The sequence below is a fragment of the Berghia stephanieae genome, chromosome 1 (assembly GCF_034508935.2).
Source record: "Berghia stephanieae isolate SIO BIC M18660-M18661 chromosome 1, UCSD_Bste_1.3, whole genome shotgun sequence".
Classification (NCBI taxonomy): domain Eukaryota; kingdom Metazoa; phylum Mollusca; class Gastropoda; order Nudibranchia; family Aeolidiidae; genus Berghia; species Berghia stephanieae.
In genome coordinates this window covers 124882858-124906261 of record NC_088360.1, presented here as the reverse complement: position 1 = coordinate 124906261, position 23404 = coordinate 124882858, and the positions used below count along the sequence as shown (strand labels likewise).

The window sequence follows — 23404 nt, the reverse complement described above, 5'->3', positions numbered from 1 at the left end:
TCGGCATTTTTTTCGACCTTTGGTTGTATCTTGCGTAATAAGTGGATTAAAAGGTTGAAACTTGGCAATTTTATGGCAAATTTGATAGAGAATATGATGAAAACATTAGGAGAGTTCTAACTTATATAATTTTAGAACTGGATGGTATATAACACACACACACACACACACACAGAGAGAGAGAGAGAGAGAGAGAGAGAGAGAGAGAGAGAGAGAGAGAGAGAGAGAGAGAGAGAGAGAGAGAGAGAGAGAGAGAGAGAGAGAGAGAGAGAGAGAGGAGAGAGAGAGAGAGAGAGAGAGAGAGAGAGAGAGAGAGAGAGAGAGAGAGGGGAGAGAGAGAGAGAGAGAGGAGAGAGAGAGAGAGAGAGAGAGAGAGAGAGAGAGAGAGAGAGAGAGAGAGAGAGAGAGAGAGAGAGAGAGAGAGAGAGAGAGAGAGAGAGAGAGAGAGAGAGAGAGAGAGGGGAGAGAGAGAGAGAGAGAGAGAGAGAGAGAGAGAGAGAGAGAGAGAGAGAGAGAGAGAGAGAGAGAGAGAGAGAGAGAGAGAGAGAGAGAGAGAGAGGAGAGAGAGAGAGAGAGAGAGAGAGAGAGAGAGAGAGAGAGAGAGAAGAGAGAGAGAGAGAGAGAGAGAGAGAGAGAGAGAGAGAGAGAGAGGGAGAGAGAGAGAGAGAGAGAGAGAGAGAGAGAGAGAGAGAGAGAGAGAGAGAGAGAGAGAGAATAAATGAAAGAAATATAGAAGGAAAAGAGAAATTGGAAAAGGGGACAAAGGTTACTGGTGGAACGTGACATGGAACACAATAGTTAAAGCTATGCTGAGATTGTAGATCATATTGCAATCGAAAACTTTTAACATTATAATTTCTTAACTCACTCAATCCTAGAGATTTTTTGCTACTTTTCAAAACGAGAAAAAAAATGTATTAAAAATGAGCATGTACATAGATAGTTTTATTCAACTACCATTAACATGTATAAACTAAAATCATTAGTTTTGATACTACGCCTATAATTTGTCTCAGAAAAATGTAATAAATAGGCATGGGGTAAAAGTAACCCGGGTAAACTACGGATATAGTCGGTGTTAGGGTGGAGTGAGTTAAATTCTTGTAAATTAAACAGTCAAATTATCAGCTGTTTATTGAACCCAAACGCAATGGCAGATGATTAAACACCCCTCTGCCAGTGAGACCGCGCAGACATTTTGACTAGTCATGAAATTTAAAACGAGGTCAACCGATCAGAAAGCGCTTTGCCACGACCCGCTCAGCCGCTCAGTTTGGTGCCAAGTCGTTTTGAACTCGTATTGTGATTCTCAGGCTGTAGGGGGGCAAAATGGCTTTCTGTCTTTTACGAATGAAGAGCAAATTAGGATGGTGTTTTGTAAAATACGGGAAAAGTACTCGTCATATTCATATGAAATTTTACAACCAAAAAGAAGAAATGTTCATGTATTACCTTGTCAGCGACAAAACCTCCACACCCAGTAGTTTTAGAAATATTTTACCCCAAAGAGTAAAAATCTATTTTTAACGATCTTCTGGTAATCGCACGAGTTTTGTCGCTTGACATAATCTAAAATGACCTTTTTTCTGTGTGCCAACTTTCAGTTATATTCATCGATAAACAGCGCCGTAATTAATTTTTTAAAAAAGCATATACGAAACGGCTTCGTCCCATATTTTGCCACGAATTTGGGCACTTCGTGAGTGAAAATGAGGCCCAAAGATTTGTGCAGGATAGTCATTGCTACATAAGAGGAACTAAATAATATATGGGCAGAATGCTTTAAAATGCTAAAGATATTTATTAAATCTTTTCACTTTTTTAAAGGATTCAATAAAACAAAAGAAACCAAAAAAAAAAGTATAACACATACCAACGTCAAACAGTCCATCATCACTTTTTCAATGCTAGGATGTTTTAATGATGCCACAATGAGTTCAACCAGTAGGCCTAGCATGTTGAAAATTCCTTCCTGGATTTCAATAGGCCATTTGGTCACTGCATTTGAAGTCATGAGCTAACAACAAGAAAAAAAAATTGATGGGTAAAAAAATCAACTCATTTATCAAAGCTGAAAACCTTCACTGCAAGTGCAGGATCATGTTTTTGATTTGTTGACTGGAAATATTATATTCATGTATGAGTTATATTGGCAATTGCCTAAAAATAAACCTTTGAATTGAATTGAATATATCACATTATCAGGTCTGCTTGTGTTCTCAGTTTTGTGAGAAGAAAAAGAATGATAATTAGAGAAAGAGAGATAGAGAGAGGGAAATAGAGAGGAGAATGAGAGAGAGAGAGAGAGAGAGAGAGAGAGAGAGAGAGAGAGAGAGAGAGAGAGAGAGAGAGAGAGAGGGAAATAGAGAGGAGAGAGAGAGAGAGAGAAAGAGAGAGAGAGAGAAAGAGAGAGAGAGAGAGAGAGAGAGAAAGAGAGAAAGAGAGAGAGAGTTTATACAAAGATAGTTTCAGTACAGTTAATTAGAAGAAATTAATCATGTTTTTTTTAAGTAATTAGTGTAAGTTATGTGTATCATAGCTTAAAAAAAAGAAAACTAATAAATAATAATAATTGAAAACATGACATATGTTAATAACAACATAATGATTTCACCTTGTTAAATGCTTCAGGCATACAACGATCAATAAATCTTTTACAATGCTCGTCGCCTTCAACCAATCCTGTTGGGACAATAAAACATTGAAAATTATTATTTTAAGAATATAAATGCAACATCAAAACATATTCTTGCCTCCTTAAGTGCTATCCTTAAATGTTATGCAATTTATGAAAAAGCCATTTTCATCAAAAGGCATTGAATGGCTTATGGTGAATTAAGACTAAAAGGAGAAGAGAAAGAGGAGGTAGTGAATGACTTATAAATGCAAAATAATCAATGTTAATTTTTTAAATCTAGCCTAATTCATTAGCCAGTTTACTGAACTCATATCCAAGTCTATAGAAACTTAATGAACACATTATATTCGATTAAGCACAAACACCAGAGTCAGTTCTGTACCCCTGTCACAAAAGTCAAGGTAAAGTGATTACCATTTTAAAAATAAAAACTAATTATACAAATTTGGACAAGTGGGCATCAATGTAGGATACATTTTATTGTAACATTTACAATTCTCACCTGCATCAACAAGCTTTTTGGAAGCTATCAAACATTTTCCTAAAGACTCCTCTCTTTTGAATGGAATGTTCCACATCTCTGTAAACACACGTCCTTCAAGCTCGTACAAATTAGTAACAGGAAACTCTAAACTGTTTGTATCATCCATTGACGTTCCTTCACTCATCGTTGAAACTTCTGAGGTCTTTGGGAATATAAAAAAATAAGTTATTACTATAAGTGAGATTATTTTTTACCATTATTCAGTGATGATACTCACAAAAAGTCAAAAGGGAGGAAAAGTCTCGGAAAAACGGAAAACTCACCTAGAACATTCTTGCACCACAGGAAAGTAGGCAGGATGACTTCTTTTGAGTACTTGAAGAGTACTAGTGTGTTTTGGGCCTCTTTCTAGGTGGGGGCCCAACCTGTTTGGATTCCTTCTTTATATGAAGCTTATAGGCTGTTTTAATTGCCTTCTCCCCGACTGCCTTTGCTTGCTTTTTTGTTTCCACCTTTACAACTGCTTGATCAAACATTTGTCTTTTTCTTTCCTTTTCCTCTTTCTGTTTTTGCAACTCAGCATGATACTTGCTGCAAGATTTTTTAATGCAACTTATCAGGACAGGATCAATTTCACTGTGATCTATGTCTTTTCTTTTGAAGCATTCCAGGGCAGTGGCATTCCTTGCTTTCAAAGAATACTTCACCGTCTGTATGGCAGAGAATGTTGAAATATTCATGTTGCCACACTTGTCTTTAAGAATATCCTTCATTTTAGAAAAGGAACCCTCTACCTGTGGGCCATGAAATATGGATAAGCAAGCCCTAGCCAGCTTTTGAAGAATAGGAAAGTCACTATTTCTATTTTTTTTTAAAAAGGAGGTATTTTTTAAAGATTTATTATATTAAAAAAAAAAGTAAGAGGAGGAAATGAAGGAAATATCCGCGGATCGAGGATCTGAGGAGGAAAACCGAGGAAAGGAAAGAAAACCGCGGATTTCCACGGATCCGCGGAAAAGTATCATCACTGATTATTGCACCTTTGTTCTTTCATGGACATTATCAAACTGACCTTAAACATACCAATCTGATGATTTGTGCATCATCAATCGGCACAACCTCAAACTCAAGATTTCTGAATCTGAATGTTACTCGAAGTTGACTCAATTCTGAGCATTTGTGTTCGAGGGCGGAGAGAGTTGTTGAGTGTGACAGCCATTGTTGGTATTTAGGCTGAAGAATTTTGATAAGTTTTGTTTGAATATTTCTAATTCTGTTGTGTCCACATATGATTCGGGAAGAGCGTTCCAGTCTTTGATACGCTGCTATGGGGGCTATAGTCATTAAGACAAATCTTGCAGCGCAGTGCTGGACAGCTTCAATTGCTTTTATATCCGATTGTAAGTGTGGGTCCCACACTGTACAGGGATAGTCTAAGATGGATCTTATGAGTGTTATGTAGGCAGTTTCATTTAGGTTTGTATGGCAATGTCTGATGTTCCTTTTGATGAACCCTAACGCTGAATTTGCTTTATTTATTATTTTGTTGATGTGTGCTTGCTATTCTAGGTTTTCTTGTTGAATGATGCCTAAATATTGATTTTCCATAACTTGCTCCACTGTGTGATTGTTCAGTGTGTAGTTAGATCTAAGTGGTGTTTTGCTGCGGGATATTTCCATCTACTAACATTTTGTTCCATTGAAACGCATGCCCCAAGTGTCAGCCCATTGTGTTCGAGATTTTGTAAGTCTGCTTGAAGTTGTATTGTCTGATGGTGATTTGATGTGTCTGCAGAGAAGAGTCATGTAAGTGTAAGCCACTTGTGGATATTACCTCACCGTAACTTTCTAATTTATAAAGGAGCTTCTTGTGCAGGACGGTGTCAAAGGCCTTGCTAAAGTCTGAGATGTTCAGATCAGTTTGTATTTTCTTGTCAAAGATTACATGAGCTCATGCATAGTTATGATTAGTTGGCTTTCACATGAATGGAATGTCCATTTAAAATTGGAAATGGAAGGCAGAAAGCTGTACTTTTACTATTAGACAACCATCTCCAAGTGATTTAGCTTATTGTATGAAAGTGTTATAGAATGGGGAGGCCTTCCGAAAGCTTCTACACCCCCAGTATTCTTGTTCTAGTAGGGGGTTTGGGAAGGGGGAAACTTTTTTATAATGTTCTAGTAGGGGGTTTGGGAGTGGGGAGACTTTTTTTTTTAAGTTTCCCCCCTCCCAAACCCCCTACTAGAACATTATAAAAAACAAGAATACTGGGGATGTAGGAGCTTTCGGAAGGCCTCTCATAGAATGGGTGACCTCGGAAAATTGAGCGTTGGCACGAGCACAACAGTTAAGCACTAGACTCAAAATATATCAAGATCTCAAACTCCAACAAACTCACTCCCTCACTCACCTTGTTTGTGTTGTCATTGCAAACTTCATCGTAAGTTGGAGGCAGATGAGGGCCGTGTACTGGAGGTCGAACTATTTCAACGCCTCCTCTTAAGTCAACATCCATATCTTCGGTGATGTTATACTGGTTTTGAGGAGGCTCATTGGTTAGATATGCTACAGCATCGCTGAGATCATTCTTTGCTAAACGTAAGGCCTCACGGACCTCAGCTTCTGAAGGGAAACCCATACACAGAATTGTTTGAACATTTTCCTCGCTCACATAGACTTGATCCATGTTTGAATAGTGTAAATCCACAGTGCATGCGAAGAAATTTAACTGGTTATTTTTACCAATGCGCCGAGAAGGTCGACTAATGCATTGTTGTTTATTTGGTCACATCGCTGGATCTAGCAGTAACAACTTGATTCCGCCATTGTGATGTCAATACTAAACGTAGTATTTTATTGTGAAGAGCACCAGGGGATGCCACTCTTGAAAATTCTCTATCGTTCTTTTTCGTTCGGGCGATGAAGTAACCTCGAGAATTGAAGATCGCTGCATTATACGACGTGTACATAGGCCTATGCAAGTTTGACATATGAACCTTATGGGCTTAGTTTCACATTGTTGTAATGGACAATATTTTTTTGAGATTTCCATTTCTAGTAGTAGTATAGTAGTAGTAGCCCATAAGGAATTGGGTTATCAGACCTGCAAATAAGTGCGTGTCGACTACATAATATGATTTTTAAATACCTATACCTCTGTATAGAGCTTTTAGACTTGGTGTAGTCTCCTTCGCTCCTCCTCATCTATTAATGATTGGACCAATTTTTATAATTGAACTTGTTTCCTAGGGTGTTGCTTATCTCCAACTCTGCTTTGAATTTATTCAAATTTTTTGCTGATACTGTGGTTTCTTGCAGTTTATTCCAGTTATTTACAATTCTAGATGAAAAAAAGTTCCTTCTTTCATTTGTTTTAAAACGTTCTTTTTTCAGTTTCTCGCTGTTTCCTCGTGTCTGAATGTTCTTGTTTGGTTTATGGAATCCTGCCTCTACCCTGTCTATTCCCTTTACGATTTTATATGTGTGGATCATATCTCCCCTTCTTCTCCTGTAATCTAAGGTCGGGAGATTTAATTCTTTCAATCTCTCACAGTAGGTTTTGTCTTTCAGGTGTGTGATAAGTTTTGTTGCTCTCCTTTGCACTCTTTCCAAACAGTCTTTGTCTCCCTCAAACTTCGGATACCATATGCAGTTAGCATATTCCAGCTTTGATCTAACCATAGTCTTGTAGATGGTAGTCATGTGTTTTGTTTTCAGATTCTTGAAATTTCTTTTCACTATTCCGAGTGTTTTACTAGCCTTAGATTGAACATCTTGAATTTGCTTCTTGGAGTTTAGCTTCCTATCAATAAATACTCCTAGGTCTTTTTCTCCATTGGATTTCTGCAGGGGTTTTTCTTTCATTATATAGTTTGCTTCTCTGTTGTTTTTTCCTAGGTGAAGAACTGCACATTTATCTACATTGAACTCCATCTGCCATATTTCGGACCATTCTTCAAGCTTTTTCAAATCTTGTTGTAAGGTGTTTCTTTCTTCTTCTGTATTAGCTACTCCATAGAGCTTAGTATCATCGGCAAAGATTTTACATTTAGATGATAGATTGTCTGGCAAGTCATTGATAAATCAGGAAGAGAACTGGTCCCAGTACACTTCCTTGTGGAACTCCACTTGTTACCAGTCTCTCCGTTGATGCTGTTCCATTCACTATCACTTTTTGTCTTCTATCTTTGAGGAAATCTCGGACCCATTTGACTGTCTGATCATTAATTTGATACTGTTCCAATTTCCTGATTAGGCGCCAGTGTGGAACTTTGTCAAATGCCTTTCTGAAGTCGAGGTATATGACATCTAAATTGTTGCCTAATTCTAGGTCTCTCGTCCAGTCATCCATTGTTTCAAGTAGGTTTGTTACTGTAGACCTTCCCGCCATGAAACCATGTTGATCTTTGCTGAATAGTTTGTTCTTGGTCATATGATCAACCATTTCTTCTCTAATCAGCTGTTCCATGAGCTTGCAGACGACAGATGTCAGGCTCACTGGTCTGTAGTTTTCTGGATTTTTTCTGTCTCCCTTCTTGAATATGGCTGTGACGTTAGCTTCTTTCCATTCCCTTGGTAGTCTTCCTTCTTTCATCGACTGGTTAAATATCTTGGTTAGGGGTTCTACTAGCTGCTCTGCTAAGTTTTTAGGATGTAAGGATGAAGTTTGTCAGGTCCAGGTGATTTACTCTCCTTTAGGTTTTGTAGTCTCTTCATTACTCTCTCTTCAGTAATCGGCCATTGTGTAGTATCTATATTACTTCTTTTAGCAATATCTGGCAAGTTTTTCTGGTTCTCCACTGTAAAGACACTTGCAAAGAAGAGATTTAGCACCTCTGCCTTGTCTTCATCTTCAGAGGCCCAAGTGCCATCTTCTTTTTTTTATGTCACAGGTTCCCTGTCTTGTCTTCATTTTACTGTTTACATAACTCCAGAATACCTTAGGATTTTCTTTCGTTTCCTCTGCTATCTTGTTCTCATACTTTTGATGCGCTTGTCGGACTACTTTAGTAGTTGCGTTTCTCACTCTTTTGTATTTGTCCCAATCCTCTTCCTTTTTACTTCTAGAGTATCTTCTATTTACTGCCTTCTTCTTCTGTAATGCCTCTCTCACTTCCTGCGTCATCCAAGGTTGATTTCTTCTCCCAACCCGGTTCCCTCTGCTTTTCGGGATGTTTTTTCTCGAAGCATTGGTTAAGTACTCTGGTAAATCTACTCCAGTTGTTTCCTACGGTGTCCTCGATTAGTATTTCCTCCCATTTGATATGCCCCAGTTCCTCTTTCATACTCTCTAGATCAGCCTTCCTATATCTGAGTGTCAGCTTTTCATCTACAGTCTCTGATGTCGCCCTCAGTTTTAGGAATATGGTCGCATGGTCGCTTTTTCCCAGTGGGTGGCTCAGTCTTAGGTCGATAATGTCATTTTCTTCCTCCATCAATATCAAGTCCAATACGTTGGGCTTCTGGTTTTTTCTCTGTCTTGTGGGTTCTTTTATTTTCTGTTGTAGGTAGCAATCTTCAATGGTTTCTATTAAACTTTCCTCCAGGCTTCCCTCTTTTGGTTCGTCCATCCCTTTCCACTCCAGTTCCGGCATGTTGAAGTCTCCCATAATAATTATCTCTGAATGCTTTTTTTTGTGATGCTCTCCTTATCATCTCCAACATTCTCTCATTATTTTCTCCTGTGCTATTTGGGCTCCGATAAATCACTCCTACTAGTATCTGACTTTGTCCAGTTACTCCAATCGAGCACCAAGCGCTCTCCCTAAAGTCGTGATCTGTGAGTTCCTCTATGGGGTTAACCTCTCCAATAAGTATACTCCTCTGCCGGAAGTTTCAAAATCTCTGCTAGCTATTATAGTGTATCCCTCAATACCTAACTCTGCTATGGTTGGGTGTGTTGTTGCATTCTTTGGCTTAGCTTCTGTTATTGCTATCACATCTGGATCTTCTTCTTCTGCCATAGCCTTTAGCTCCTCTCTCTTATTCATAACACTGTCTGCGTTCGTGTACATGAACTTCAGAGTATTTTTCATATTCACGTGCTGCCCCTCCTTATCATTTACTGGTACTTCACTTTTTTGAATTTTCTTGTTGTCTTCGAGTCCTTGTTCAGAAACATTTTGGGCAATTGGACTGACACGTTTCCAATATAGTCATTCCTCGTCCCAGTCCCAGTCATTTCCTCCAACAGCTTTTCCCTGAAAATGACCCTTTTCCTATATATGACCACATCTTCCCCTGCTTCTCGTCTTCTCTTCAGCTCCTCTCTTAACTCCTTGGCCTGCTCTCTTTGCATAATTGTTTGGTCAGCTCCAATATACACCTTCTGTAAGCATTCCCGTTTATGGTCTTTCAACTGTTTGCTGTTCCTAAGAGCAGTGTTACGCTGATCCGTTGACATCAGACTTATTTTCATGGGTCTTGGTCTATCTTCTCTTCTACCCAATCTGATCACTTGCTCTATAGGGTTTAGGCTGTCTTTGTCTCCATGAACATGCAACTCTTTGAGTACCATTTGGGCTTTTCTTATGTCTTCTTTGTTGTCGCCATCTTTTGCTTCTGGTATGCCGTACATAATTACATTCTTCACTCTCTTAGCCCTTTCATTTCTCTCTTCTTCTAATTCTAGGTTCTTTTTAACCATTGCCTGCTTCTTCTCCTCAGTTTCATTAATTTTCCTCATTTCATTTATATCTTGTCTTACTCTATCTGACTTTTCTTCTGTACTTCTCTTGAGTCGCTCCTTAATCTCACTCGCCTCAGACCTAGGGTAGGCCTCTATCTCATCCTTTGCTGTTGATTTCACTGTTTCTATCATCTCCTCTGTGAATTCACCTTTTTGAATGATATTCACACTTTTATCTACGTCTTCTACTTTTTTCCTGAGTTTATCTACTTCCTTTTCAAGCTGCATGAAATTGCCCAAGAACTTTGAGGCCACTTTGTTGCAGGACTTAGAGCAGTAGTAATGCAGCAGCGGACATTCTTTTTCTGAGTCATTCTTCAACAGTTGATAGGTGTCATCATCTATCTTTTCGCTGAAAGTGAATTAGAAGAAAATAGAAATGACAGGATTTTTTTTTAACGTGTCATAGCTATAGCTGAAATATGATGATTTGATGAAGAAAAATAAGATAATACGGAAACTAGTATTTCTCTCTCTCTCTCTCTCTCTCTCTCTCTCTCTCTCTCTCTCTCTCTCTCTCTCCCTCTCTGTGTGTGTGTGTATGTTTTGTTTGTTTTTTTAAACTAGAAACGTGGTACAGAAGCCCTTGCCTCATAACTTGGAGGTGTACACACTTAGTTTGACATAATATCGTGTCGGTGTATGACATGGATCTTCTTTTGAATGGGACCATAAGACATTCCTCATCATCATCATCTCCTCAAAGAATAGGAAGCAAAAGGAGGAAGAGGAGGAGAATGAGAAGAATATATTATTGATGTTGTCAATTCACATCCTCCGACGCTCCGTATTGCCATAACCGTCCCATTATGTCGGGTAACGTGACCAAACCACAAGAGCTCATAGGAAAAGTTCTTATGGACAATTAAATGCTTCTGTCTCCTCCCTGATTTTTTCCCTCTGTACTCTACTGGTTTTCTGTATTATTTATTTTTAAAGGTGCTCAGCGTATTTGCACAATCTTATCTTTCTTCCTTGGCTTATCATTTTTTTAAAAATATTACAGTTTGTGTCATTTTGGCCACTGCTGCTGCTATTGCAAGTCTTTTACAGTATCTCTGATTTGATAAGTCTTAGTTGTTTAATACCATTCCAAGACACTGAACCCTGTCACTTCCTCCGGTAACAAGAAATTAAGTGAGTAGAGAGGAGCCAAAAGACACTACAGAACAAAAACGTTTGCGGCGATGGAGAGTCGAGCCCACGACCCGACTGCTACAGCACCTTCGCCTGGCCACGAGAGGAAAGCTCTACAATAGATGCCACCCACCACTCCTATTTTTTTTTTTAAAATTTTTTTTAAGTTTTCAAATGTATTAACTATCTTGAGACCCTCTCGGGACTCATTCTTGGGGTCATGAGGTCAACACACAAACACTTCTAATGTATAATAATATATTATTCTCTATTTCGACACTCGTGTTTTCTGTGGTGTTGCTGTTTACTATCATCGTTGACTTTTCCGTGCTTACTTGTAGCTTGCTAGACAACAGCAGTCAAATCAATGCCATCTGCGAATCTTAGGGTTATTACAAAGCAAAGGAAATAATATACCCTATATCTCCATCCTGTACCTTTCCCTCTACATCCACTTTTTACTGTATGGTTTCTATGATTTGTTCCTTTGTTGGTTGATTGTTGTGTTTTCTACCATTCCACCAGCTCTGATTCCACATCGAAATACTTTATTTGAGATAATTTAACTCACTAATCCCTACGTATGATTAGATACAATATAATATGATAAGATGATAATGATGATACGGTGTTTTATGATTGCTGTTTCTTGGGGACCAATATTATTCTATCCAAACTCAAAACACTTCGCACCATTTATTGGGATAGATACTCGTGATTAAGCTGCTGAATTCGATCGGTGCGAATAATGATGTCATAGTTTTTCCGTCGCCAATGGTAGTCATTCAAAGTCTTTTTAAAAGGTTTGAGTTTGAAAGTCATATTCACTTAATTCCAGTAAGTCCAAAATATGATTACATTAGGCTTAGGTCCTACATATCCACTTCCGCATCAACAGATAATTTTATTTTGCTCATACTTTTTTAGTATTATTTTTTAAATTTATTAGGAATGGGGCGAATTTTTTCACAGACAATTATGTTTAAAGTCTAGGAAAGGTTCGGGTCTTCGAAACTAGAACGTGTGTATGTTTAGCACGATGTGGGGTCAAAAGAATCAATTAAGCTCTGTTTCAAGTGCACATTATGTAGACCCCCTCCCCAAAACCGAATAGGAGCTCACGACCACCATTCCGGGAAGGGAGGGGGTGGGGGTGGCTTGGCCGCGCCTTAGATGGTGTGGAAATCGGCACCTCCAAAAAGTAACGCTAAAGTATGTCTTGTAACCTCCTAAAAAGCAACGCCAGAGAAGGGACACCACAACCTCTCAGCATGTAAAGAGTACAAGTGAGATCCAGATGTCAAGTCGCAAATGTACAGTACCTACAGCACCTCGCCCGGTGAAATAGGAGGCTCAGCTTGAAAATAATTGGCGTTAGACTTCGATGTTACCTTGGCACAGATACGGCGTCGCTTCCCAGACAGCAAAAGACCATGTATTCTGCTTCGGTGTCATATAATTACAGCTAAGCGAATATTTTCCACCCTTGCGGGTTTTGTCTGTGTGGCTGGATTATCATTTATATTATTAATAACATTATTATTATTATTATTATTATTATATTATTATTATTATTATTATTATTATTATTATTATTATTATTATTATTATTATTATTATTATTATTATTATTATTATTTGAGAATATTTAAAATAAAATTATTAAGCCTTACAACATACAATTTCCAGCAACTATAATAATAATTATATTATTATATCTGCATCTCTGGCCAGATTGCTACGATTAAGTAATTCTGAATGTCGAACGAAAATAACTTAAATTTTAAGACATGATTTTAGAGCAGACTGTTTAGGCTAATCTTCTCTATTGTGACAAAAATTAGGTCTCGTCATTGTATTTCATTGGTAAAGTTGTTTTTGTTTTTGTTTTGTTTTTTCAATTTTGAAATGGATCCATTGAAACCTTTTTATTTTCAAAATCTCAATTCAAAATGTCATGCTTAGTAAGATGTTCATTTTATTTTAAATTGACATTTGATTGGCAGTTGGACTGAAGATAGTATGAAGTTGACGTCACTCATGTCTTTATTATTGGTTTGTTTTTTTTGGGGGGTTTTTTTTTGGTTTTTTTTTTTTTTTGGGGGGGGGGGGGGAATGGGTTGCCATCCACGTTTATGAGTAATTCTCACTTAACTGTTTTAACCAGACTATATACTTCCGGGTGGCAATGTTGTGAGCTTCTTAGCCAAGCGCATACTATCTATAGGTATAATACTATTTCAAAGAAATTTTGAATACTGTTTAGTCTTTTGGGATGACACAAGTGAGATACGCCGAGCACATATTTACAGGTCTGATAACCGGACGCAATTATGGGCCTATTTTAACATTGTTGTCGCCAAATGGACAGTATTTTGCGTTGGTTTGATAGTACACATTTCCATTACAACAATGAGATCGTAACAATTTAGGTTATCAGACCTGCAAATAAGTACACGTCGACTCCAATTCTTCCAATGACACATTGACCTGTTTTCAACAAATTAAAAGGCTACAAAACCCTGTAGTTAAAGCGATATCGTTAAAACATTGCCCTAAACATTTTAAAATAAAAAATCAAGATGACATATCCATTGCAGAAGTACTGTAAGGAGAAGACAAGATATTATGGAAAGACAAACTGGAGACGAGGCAGGTCGCACAGACAAACAATTGGATTTTGGCTGGTTCAAAGTACCACCGACACGAGGTCTTTACCAATATAAACAACTAATTCACTTAATAATAATAATGATAATAATAATGATAATAATAATAATAATAATAATAATAATAATAATAATAATAATAATAATAATAATAATAATGATGATGATGATGATGATGATGATGATGATGATGATGATGATAATAATAATATATAATAATAATGATAATAATAATAATAATGATAATAATAATAATAATAATAATAATAATAATAACGATGATGATGATGATGATGATGATGATGATGATGATGATGATGATGATGATGATGATGATGATGATCATGATGATGATGATCATGATGATGATGATGATGGCGATAATAATAATAATAATAATAATAATAATAATAATAATAATAATAAAATGACAACGATGATGATGATGATGATGATGATGATGATGATGATGATGATGATGATGATGATGATTACACAAATAGATAATGATGGGCATTAATAGAGTAGTTCCATCAACATGCACAATTGTCCAAAAATGAAATTCAGATGACTTCATACTATTTTGGACTTTACAGACTCAGTGACGACTTCGTCTGGCGGAGGAGAACCAAATTCGATTGCAGCAGGCAGACCTGCAGCACCTGCTGACATTATGCAGGAATCTCTTCCAATATCCAGTCCAGCTCCATGCGGCGCAGATACAGGTCAGGATCCCAACTCACAAGAGCGCCCTCCATCAAACGTTTGCCAACGTCCGCCGACACATGCAGGTCATCGCCCTCCCTCCAATGCCAGTCGTCCTCCGAGTCATCAAGCAAACGTTTGCTCTGCGGACGAAGCTGAAAAGGCATTCAACCGAATTAACGAGTCTGGGTGCTACGAGGCTCGGTCATCGATGAATAAGACTTATGACGAGAATATTATCATTGATTGGCCAATGTCCCATGTCGGAGAGGAGCAGACTAAAAGGTATTTTCCGTGTTTTTGGTTGAGCATGAGTAATGTGGGGAATAGAGAGGATGGGGAGGACGTCATTCAGTTCTTCGTAATTGGGTTTAGATCGGATGATGTGATCTCATTGAATTCTTAATCTACTCTTGAAGAAAAAGAAACAACATAGGGGCGGGGGTTAAACTTGATATACAGCCGAAGTTAAACTTTTGACGACGAGTACAGAGCTACTGGCAAATCTAAAAATTGTAAAACAATTTTTTTTGATCGATTTACTCGCACCTTTGCAGAACATTTTTTCTTTGTTTTTTGTTTTTTTTTAGATTCATGGTAATTCTATCATCCGTTGACTCGAATGATTATTTAGAAAATATGATGGGACATAATGATCCTTTGATTGTCGTTGGGCAATCATTTTAAAAATGTATACAGATGAATAAGAATGTCTGTTCATAATAGCCTTTATTTCCCCGAAAATATTGCAGGCTCTGTACTAAAAATAAAAATATAGTTTTGTATGTTGGCAAGATGAGTCCGTTTTCTTCGCATAAACGGCATACTTTTATAATGTTGGCCTAACTTCTTGTGAAGTATGGCCTCGTAAAATCTTAATTATCGCGACCAAAAAATATTTACTCCCGCTACAGTGGTCATCTCAAGCCATTCAATCGGGTCCCGTCTAGTGTTAAGAGGTGACCACTTTAACGTTAACTCTTAAAGTAAGGACTGATGTACGGAAGTGGTCAGTTAAAGAGAAAATCTATAAAACTTATATAAACCAATACTGAACCATTTCAGTTTAGTTTGGGATCCATTTATGTAACAAAATAATATTAAAAAGCACAAAAGAATGCTACATATAATGAGATATGTTGGAAATGACTACTCATTCATTGATCGTCAGTAAATCATGCCAAGTGTAGCAAAAATGAACAAAACGCCCTTATAAATAAGTGGATTAAAAACGTGAACTTATTTGTAGGTCTGATAACTCAAATTGTTATAGGTTCATTGTTGTAATTGAAGTTCTCAAAAAACAATTCAAAATATTGTCAAATATTACAACAGTCGCCTTCGATAATAAGACCTGCAAATATAATATACACAACGATCAAAACCAATAAATGAAAACAAGTAAAATGCAAACTAGACTTCGAGGTATCAAATTTCAAATATTCTTGCATCTAAAGTTGACCGTCACCTTTACTATAAGCATTTAAACTTTTATACAAATTTTAATATGTCCCTCGCTTATGGAACAACTGAATGTAGACCTACTACATTCAGTACTTTATCGGCCAAGTAAAAGACTTTCTAAGTCCTATCTCTTTCACAATATTTAACTCACGATATTGCAGATAGTACGAAACTACAATATTGAAAGTTCCAAAACTTCAAAAATTATAATATTTTTCCTCGTCTCTTTCAAGATTCAAAAACCAGGCGGACGGAATGGTGCAGCAACATCACATTGATCAAAGGTTCGGTGTGTTATTGTTTGTTTTTAAAACCACTTAAAGCTTTCAAGTCCACGAAAGCTCTTTTGCCATGCTGGATATTATATTATATGGATGAGTTTATAATTCATAGGTGATGTGCTAATAGGATTCAATAGTCGGATGTCACGTCCGCCTAGCAACGAACAGCTTTGTTCTAAACAAAGAAAATCGGTACTTTTTATTCTTCATGCTGGCTCGAACTTTTTCACATGTCATGTGATCAGAATGTTTAAAAGTCAAAACATGAATCAGACCTATAGTGTTTTTCTCGTCTCGATTCACTTTTATGCTCGTAGGAGAAGTATTTCACAAGGGCGACCGCCATTGTTCCGATAGTTTAGAACCAGTTACTAAGTTACTATACGTCATTACGTGGGAAGTGACGTCACGACTGTTGAAGCCTCTTGGATGGGTTGATTGAGGGATGGATGGATTATTGAATGTGTGAGTTAAAATGGAGGGTCATTTTGATGGATGGGCAGATGGATGAGTGAATAAATGACAGTATGGATAGATAGATAGAGAGAGAGAGAGAGAGAGAGAGAGAGAGAGAGAGAGAGAGAGAGAGAGAGGGGGGGGGGAAGAAGGAAGGGATTGGGTGAGTGAGTAAGAGAGAGAGAGAGGGAGAGAGATAGAGATAGAGAGAGAGAGAGAGAGAGAGAGAGAGAGAGAGAGAGAGAGAGAGAGAGAGAGAGCAGTGACCAATAATACTGCACACGACTCAGTGTCACAATTCTATTTTCATTCTTGTATTTTTACTCGAACAGACCCACCACAAGTTGCAGAAGACTGGAAACTCCTCCTCCCCCTTTAAACTTTCAAGGGTATGGACCTGACAGGCCTACGTATGCCTCTTGGAGGGAGAAGTGGCATAAGGAGCAACAACGTTTCTACGATACCAATAACAACCGCGACGACGAAAGATGCTTATATGGTGAATTGAATGATACTGACGCTGTAACGGGTGTCAACGAATATATAGACTTCAGAGGCGCTGATTTGGAATCTGGAATGGCCGAGCTCATGGAGGATGGTAATACGACGAGAAAACGACGTTGTTTTACACATAACACACATGGATATATACGAGAGGTTTGTTATTTTTAACAAAAATGACACACTATAATTGTATTTTTGAAATTGTGGCATGCGGCTGCCACTCCACAATTATTGAATGTTACAATCATGCATTACTCTCGAATGTCTTGGATTCGAACTCCAAAAAGAGGAGAATCATTGATTCGTGGGCTAAAAAAATGATTGCGGTAAGACGACATAGGGGTATATCTAGATATCTTGGCTTTTTTTAATCGGCCTCGCGTAGCATTGAATTGGATATCATTTTTTAGTCTTTTTAATTATTATTTTTTTAAACATTGGCTTCACCACCCCCCCCCCCCCCTCCCCGACTAAATATGGGTCTATCTTCTCGAAAACTATATTTCGAGTATTTTCTAATGTTTAAGCAGCACGAAGGGAAGTGTTCTTAAAGTGAGCAATGTCTTTGCATTGTAAGTAACCGGTCCATTTAGGTAAGTATGATGGTTTTTGAGGATTGATATTTAAATGGTGATTGCGCTCTTGCTCTTGGGGTCAAGTGGTATGACACTCGGACCGGTAGGTCCCTGGTTCGAGTTCTTGGAAAAGATTCTTTACTCACATTTATTATATTTTACTTATCACCTGAGTAAAATGAGTATCTGACCTGTAACTGCGTTGTATCTGTTGAAAAAAAAATGTAAAAAGTCTCTCAGGCTTCACGATTAGTCCTACACGTATAGTGTTGCTGTTGGTTTGTAGTAAAGCGCGTTGAGTACATCATTTAGTGAATATTGCGCTATATGAAAGCTGAAGTTTTTAGCATAAAACCTCAAATTCAGTTAAATTAAAGGCAGATCCTCTTCAGTTTTTAGGCACGTCTATGGTCAAATATTAATCTATATGATTTTTTAAAATTCATAATAATATTAATCTACACATCTTCATCTCCACCCCACCCTCTCTTCTAACTGTATTTTCAAATTTAGAATGTAATATAGGAATTAAATGTTTGCCGCATGTCTGAGATATTAATTGATTTAACCTTTCAACATTCTACTCGTACTTTTTACCCGAGTAAAATAAGAAGAAGAAGAAGAATATTGACAAGAGCCAACATTACCCGAAGGGGTTAGTTTTAAAAAGCTCATAAGTGCCAATAAGTTGTTTTGCAGAAAAATGCGAAAAACCATATTTTTGGTAATTACTAATAAAGCTGCACAACATTGGATTCATTGTAATTGTTGGAGTATTTTGTGGTTTATGCTAACCGTTCAAGGATATATACCCAATAGTTTTATTTTTTTAAATGCTGTTTTTTCACTTGTTAAAAATATGGGTTGGTTGGTGGCACTTAAGGAGCTTTTTTTAAACTAACCCATTCGATTGCGCCCCTCTCTCTTGTGTAGTGTATTAAATGTTTCACTCATCAAGCTAGTTATCTCTGAACGTTCCATGTTTTAAAAGTGCCTCAATATTTGCTATTTAAAATACCCAACTCGCATCAATCTATCTGGTATTATTCCGGAGTAATCCAGACGCCAAAAAAAAAAAAAATGGACTTTGATTTTTACTCCTCTCACACATAGTTATTTCCGTTTGATATTATTATACTTTTTTTCAACAAGAACGTAGGCCAGGGCATTCATTGACTTGGCCATTTAAACCGCGCCAGCTGGACTCATCGGTGCGTTTGGCCGTAAGCCGAGCGCTCTATCGACTGAGCAATCAGGATTCCAATCTAACTGTTAAGAATGATTTTAAAAACGTCATACATTTCGACTTTTTTTTTTTTTGGCTTACCTCTCTGTCTTTTCTTCCAACAGATTAAAACTGTGCCGGAAGAGCCCACATTACCGAGTTTACCGAATGACGAAGACAACTATGGAAAGAATCGGTCTCTCCTTCAAGTTATTACCGATAAACTGAAAATAATTACACGCTGGTCTCGTTCTCAAGGAATAAAGGACAACAAAATGACATACTATAGATACGATAAACTTGATCTTGGCCGACAAAACTAGTCATAACACTCACCTTGAAATAGTATTCATAAACAAGGATCATAAGCCCTTTTTTTTTCATTCAATCTTTATTTTTTTTCACGCTATATAAGATGTACCTTCGTGATTTATATATTCAATATAAACAATAAATCATATTTATTCGTAAAATCTCTCAAAACTTTATATCCAGAATATTTCTGTTTATTTATATTTATGTGTAATGTACTGGGTAAAAATGCGGCTAATTCGCTTGTTTTAGTGGTCAATTGGTAAATCCCGACGGTAAGTGTTGTTGGCTGACTGTTGTTAAATCAAGCCCATAATTAATTTCGTTCGGTTATCCGTCCTCATGATTGATTACAAATATTTGTTGATATTGAAGTCAAAGTACGCTTAAGATCATAATCAAAAGTATTGGAACAGGAAGATGATAGAGTGTCTATACAGGACAGTATAGGCTACAATGTGGCTATAAGTCAATCAATGTTAAGCGACGTCAGTGGCCGAGTGGGTGCCAGTGGTCGTGGAAAATTCTGGTCCTGACGTTGTCCCTGAGTTTAAATGAGTACCTGGCCGTATGCAATGATGGATAATGTAAAAGTGTAAAGACGCCTTAAACTTAACCCTATCCCTACAAGGTGGGTCATTTTTGACCCGGGAGGGTCTTAAAAAATAATTTAAAAAAAAACTTTTTGATGGATTGGCTTGAAATTTTAGATAAGCTTCGTTCGTCCAAGTTTACATATGTGTGTAAATTTTCAGACACCTGGAGTGAACAGTTTTTATTTAGTGAGGGGTCAAACATGACTACCCCTAGTCCTACAAGGTGGGTCATTTTTGACCCACTAATAAAATCAATGAAAAAACTATATTTTCTCCCATTACGGGCATATAAGTGGGTTCATTAGCGATCAAATAATAACAATAACAGAAATGTGCATGGAGCCACTTTACTTTTCTGTTATCTAGAGTTATCCTCCCCTTGATATATTTGGTAGTTACCTCCCTTTTCACGTTATTTCCTCTTCCGCTTTTACATTGTTTTGATCCTCGTGCAACGAACATGGAAAGGAATATTTTTGAAACTTTAGAGATAGCTGATTTTACTGAAGAGAATGATGACGATACAGTTCAAGAAATGGATGATTATGAAAGCGATGGAGAAGATTTTCCAGATGCCTTATTGGATGACAATGATAACTTACCAAATGAAAGTGACTTGGAATCTGATGAAGAATTTGTGCTTACAGAAATGGGCCCTGTCATCTACAAGTATCCTGACGAAGTTCAAACTGAAGGTATGTCTGCTTTTATTTACTTTTGGAATAGTTTAATCTCTATTATATTCTAAACCACAATGAGTCCTTTCCAACAACTGTGATAAGATAATAATATTTCACAAGCTGTATTGTTTAGTTATTCAAATTGAGAAATCAATAAATATTGAATTCCATATCCTTTCCCAGATACCTTTTCGTCCAACTTATGTATGATTAGTAGTAATGTATGATTTGGTTGTTTGATACATTTTATCTTATTTTCATCTTCAGTTTTAGAACCGATTGAAGAAGGGGAAGGGCCAACCTCAAGGAATTTCTATCCGCCATCTCTGCCTGACTTGCAAATGAGTTCTGATGATGAAAACGGAGCAACTGAGAATACAGTTCTTCAACCCACAGGAAATACAAATGATGGCGAGTGTAACTAAATTGATATAAATTAAATATAACTAAAGTTGTGAGGTTTTTTTCGCATTTTAGCACATGCAGTGCCCGAAGTCTAACTGAATAATCAATGTTATAATGCTAAAGAACTACGTAAGTTGCAACTCAATCTCAAGTGTGTACCATGGTTACCCTATGTACCTTTAGCTACATGTCAAGTGTGATATCCATTCGATCATGCCTGTATTATGTTTACTTTTAGAGTGTTGAAATAATTGTTTCAATATTATTATATAGCAACACTAATTCTTTTCTGTCCTTTCCTCCCCCCCCCCCCCCCCCACTTTATTATTTATTGTCAGACTCTGTTGCCGTGGTTACTAAAGATGGGACGTCCTGGTCAGCAAACACTATACCCAATCAGAGAACTCCAAGCAAAAATATTTATCGTCAAGCAAAGCCTAAATTGGTCGGTTGTCAACAGATGATTGATCCTACATCTGCATTCAATTTATTTTTCACCCAATCTGTACTTTCTGATGTTGTTAGATATACAAATGCAGAAGGGAGAAAGGCTTTGGGAGAAAAATGGAAAGATACGGATGATATCGAAATGCGTGGCTACCTTGGTATTCTCATTCATCTGGGTGCCATGAATCAAAACATTTTTTCAACGGAATTAGTATGGGATCTAAAAAATGGAAACGCGCTGGCAAGGGCTGTGATGACAAGAAATCGATTCTTGAGTTTATCCAACAGACTGAGGTTTGACAATAAAAACACCAGAACGGAGAGAAGGAATCGAGATATTTTTTGCTCCTGTAAGAGACATTTGGGAGGCTCTGCTGAAAAATCTAAAACGCCATTACTCGCCAGGACCTTTCATCACTGTTGATGAGCAACTAATGCCTTGGAGAGGAAGATGTTCTTTTCTTCAATATTTGCCGTCAAAACCGGACAAGTATGGGCTGAAAATATTTTGGGCAGCGGATGCAGACACAAAATACCCATTGGGAGCAATTCCATACCTTGGAAAAATTGGAAGAGAACCTCAAATAAACTTAGGGAGGAACACGGCTCTACAGTTGAGTGAACCTTATTTTGGAAGTGGTCGAAATTTGACGGTGGACAATTTTTTTTACGGACATGGAACTATGCAATGGTCTTGAAGGGAATAAGATGACAGTTGTGGGGACGGTTCGAAGAAATAAAAGGTTTGTTCCTGAAGCCTTCAAAGACCCAAAGCGAACAAAGAAAGGACAGCCTGAATTTGTATTTGAAAAAGGGAAAACACTTGTAAGTTATAAATCCGGATGTAAAAAAAATGTGATTGTTTTGTCTTCAATGCACAACGATGGAAAGCTAGTTACATCCCCGAATGGAAAAGAAATACCTGAAATAATCGAATTCTACAATTCAACGAAAGGAGGAGTTGACTGTATGGACTTCATGGCTCATTCAATGACAACCAAAAGACAGACAAAGAGGTGGCCCATGGTTATTTTTTTCAACATTTTGGACATCGCTAGCATCGCTGCATTAGCTGTGTACAAAATTAAATTTCCAGAAAGTAAACTTTCCCAAGCTGACAATCGACGTTTTTTTCAGATAGATATTGCTTTGGAACTAGCTCGTCCTCTCATGGAAAGAAGATTGACTATGAACATTCCTAAGGAATTGAAGAGTAAAATAGTTACTCAACTAGGCAATGATGATGAATATGAGCCAATTCCAACTGCAACAATAGGGTGTGGCCTGAAAAGGAGACGGTGTGGAAAGTGTCCACCCAAAAAAGACGTGAAAACTTCAACAGCCTGTAATAAATGCTCTGTGCCAGTTTGCAAACGACATTCAGTGAAAACCATTTTATGTACAGCTTGTTCCAATTGAAAGCTACATACTGTTTCCATTTGATCTACCTTTGATCCAAGTTAATCTGAGTTAATAAATTTTCTAGTTTTTCTTATATTTTTTTGTGAAGGCTTATTCCTATAATCTAAAATACAGTGGAAACCGATTATAACAGGGATGGTGGAGGTGGAGAAAAATCCCTGCGATATCCGATTCCCGGTTATATCCGATAAAATATTACATAGTTAAAGAAAACAAAACCAAAAATGTGGGTTTAGAGTATCCCTGATAGCCGGATCCCTGCTATATCCAGGCCTGTTATAAATGGTTTCCACTGTAAACATTTACCACTGCTCGGTAGTAGCAGTCTCGCCTAACTCTCGGCATTATGGGATTAGTACTATTACTAAGACGGGCTCGGTATCAGTATACTGTGATCGAATGAGGCATGAGTTGTGCTACACCATGTCTCTGTGTGGCAGCACAAAAATGAATGTGAAATATAACACTCGCTGATATGACTTACCATGTGTTAAAAGCGACGTAAAACCCCTCAAACAAACAATAGTATCCTATCAAATGCTTTATTCATATAATATATATATATATATATATATATATATATATATATATATATATATATATATATATATATATATTATATACAGTATACATATATATACTAATAATTAGGACTCATGGAACAACTTAAACCGCATATTTATATGAGATTCGAACCCCTATCATATCAGTATAA

The 23404-nt window shown here is 37.3% G+C and overlaps 3 protein-coding genes across 8 annotated transcripts in view; 2 read left to right on the top strand and 1 right to left on the bottom strand.

Moving 5' to 3' along the window:
• The window catches only part of LOC144963025 (ubiquitin carboxyl-terminal hydrolase 24-like), a 48874-nt gene extending 42904 nt beyond the window's left edge, over positions 1 to 5970 (bottom strand). Inside the window, exons 1-4 of the mRNA XM_078896599.1 lie at positions 5534 to 5970; positions 3141 to 3324; positions 2615 to 2682; positions 1874 to 2017 (exon numbers count right to left, since the gene is read on the bottom strand). Coding sequence (XP_078752725.1) covers positions 1874 to 2017; positions 2615 to 2682; positions 3141 to 3324; positions 5534 to 5809 — 672 coding nt within the window. The 5' untranslated portion in view covers positions 5810 to 5970. The remainder of the gene's footprint in view (positions 1 to 1873; positions 2018 to 2614; positions 2683 to 3140; positions 3325 to 5533) is intronic.
• A 46-nt stretch (positions 5971 to 6016) lies between these two features.
• On the top strand, positions 6017 to 19300 carry LOC144963035 (uncharacterized). 6 transcript variants are annotated; one of them, XM_078896638.1, is made up of 6 exons: positions 6017 to 6144; positions 13549 to 13658; positions 14214 to 14607; positions 16020 to 16070; positions 16856 to 17180; positions 18953 to 19300. In XM_078896638.1, exons 2-6 carry the CDS (start codon positions 13577 to 13579, stop codon positions 19148 to 19150), a joined length of 1050 nt encoding a protein of 349 aa, XP_078752764.1. In that variant the 5' UTR covers positions 6017 to 6144; positions 13549 to 13576; the 3' UTR covers positions 19151 to 19300. The 6 variants fall into 6 exon arrangements, with proteins under 6 accessions (XP_078752764.1, XP_078752762.1, XP_078752765.1 ...); XM_078896636.1 differs by having other exon boundaries at positions 6049 to 6100; XM_078896639.1 differs by lacking the exon at positions 6017 to 6144 and adding an exon at positions 10490 to 10627.
• Positions 19301 to 20156: 856 nt separating this feature from the next.
• LOC144963041 (uncharacterized) lies at positions 20157 to 22764 on the top strand. The gene is made up of 2 exons (XM_078896648.1): positions 20157 to 20430; positions 20683 to 22764. The coding sequence occupies exons 1-2, from the start codon at positions 20196 to 20198 to the stop codon at positions 20838 to 20840; spliced, it is 393 nt and encodes a 130-aa protein (XP_078752774.1). The 5' UTR covers positions 20157 to 20195; the 3' UTR covers positions 20841 to 22764.
• Positions 22765 to 23404: the final 640 nt, after the last annotated feature.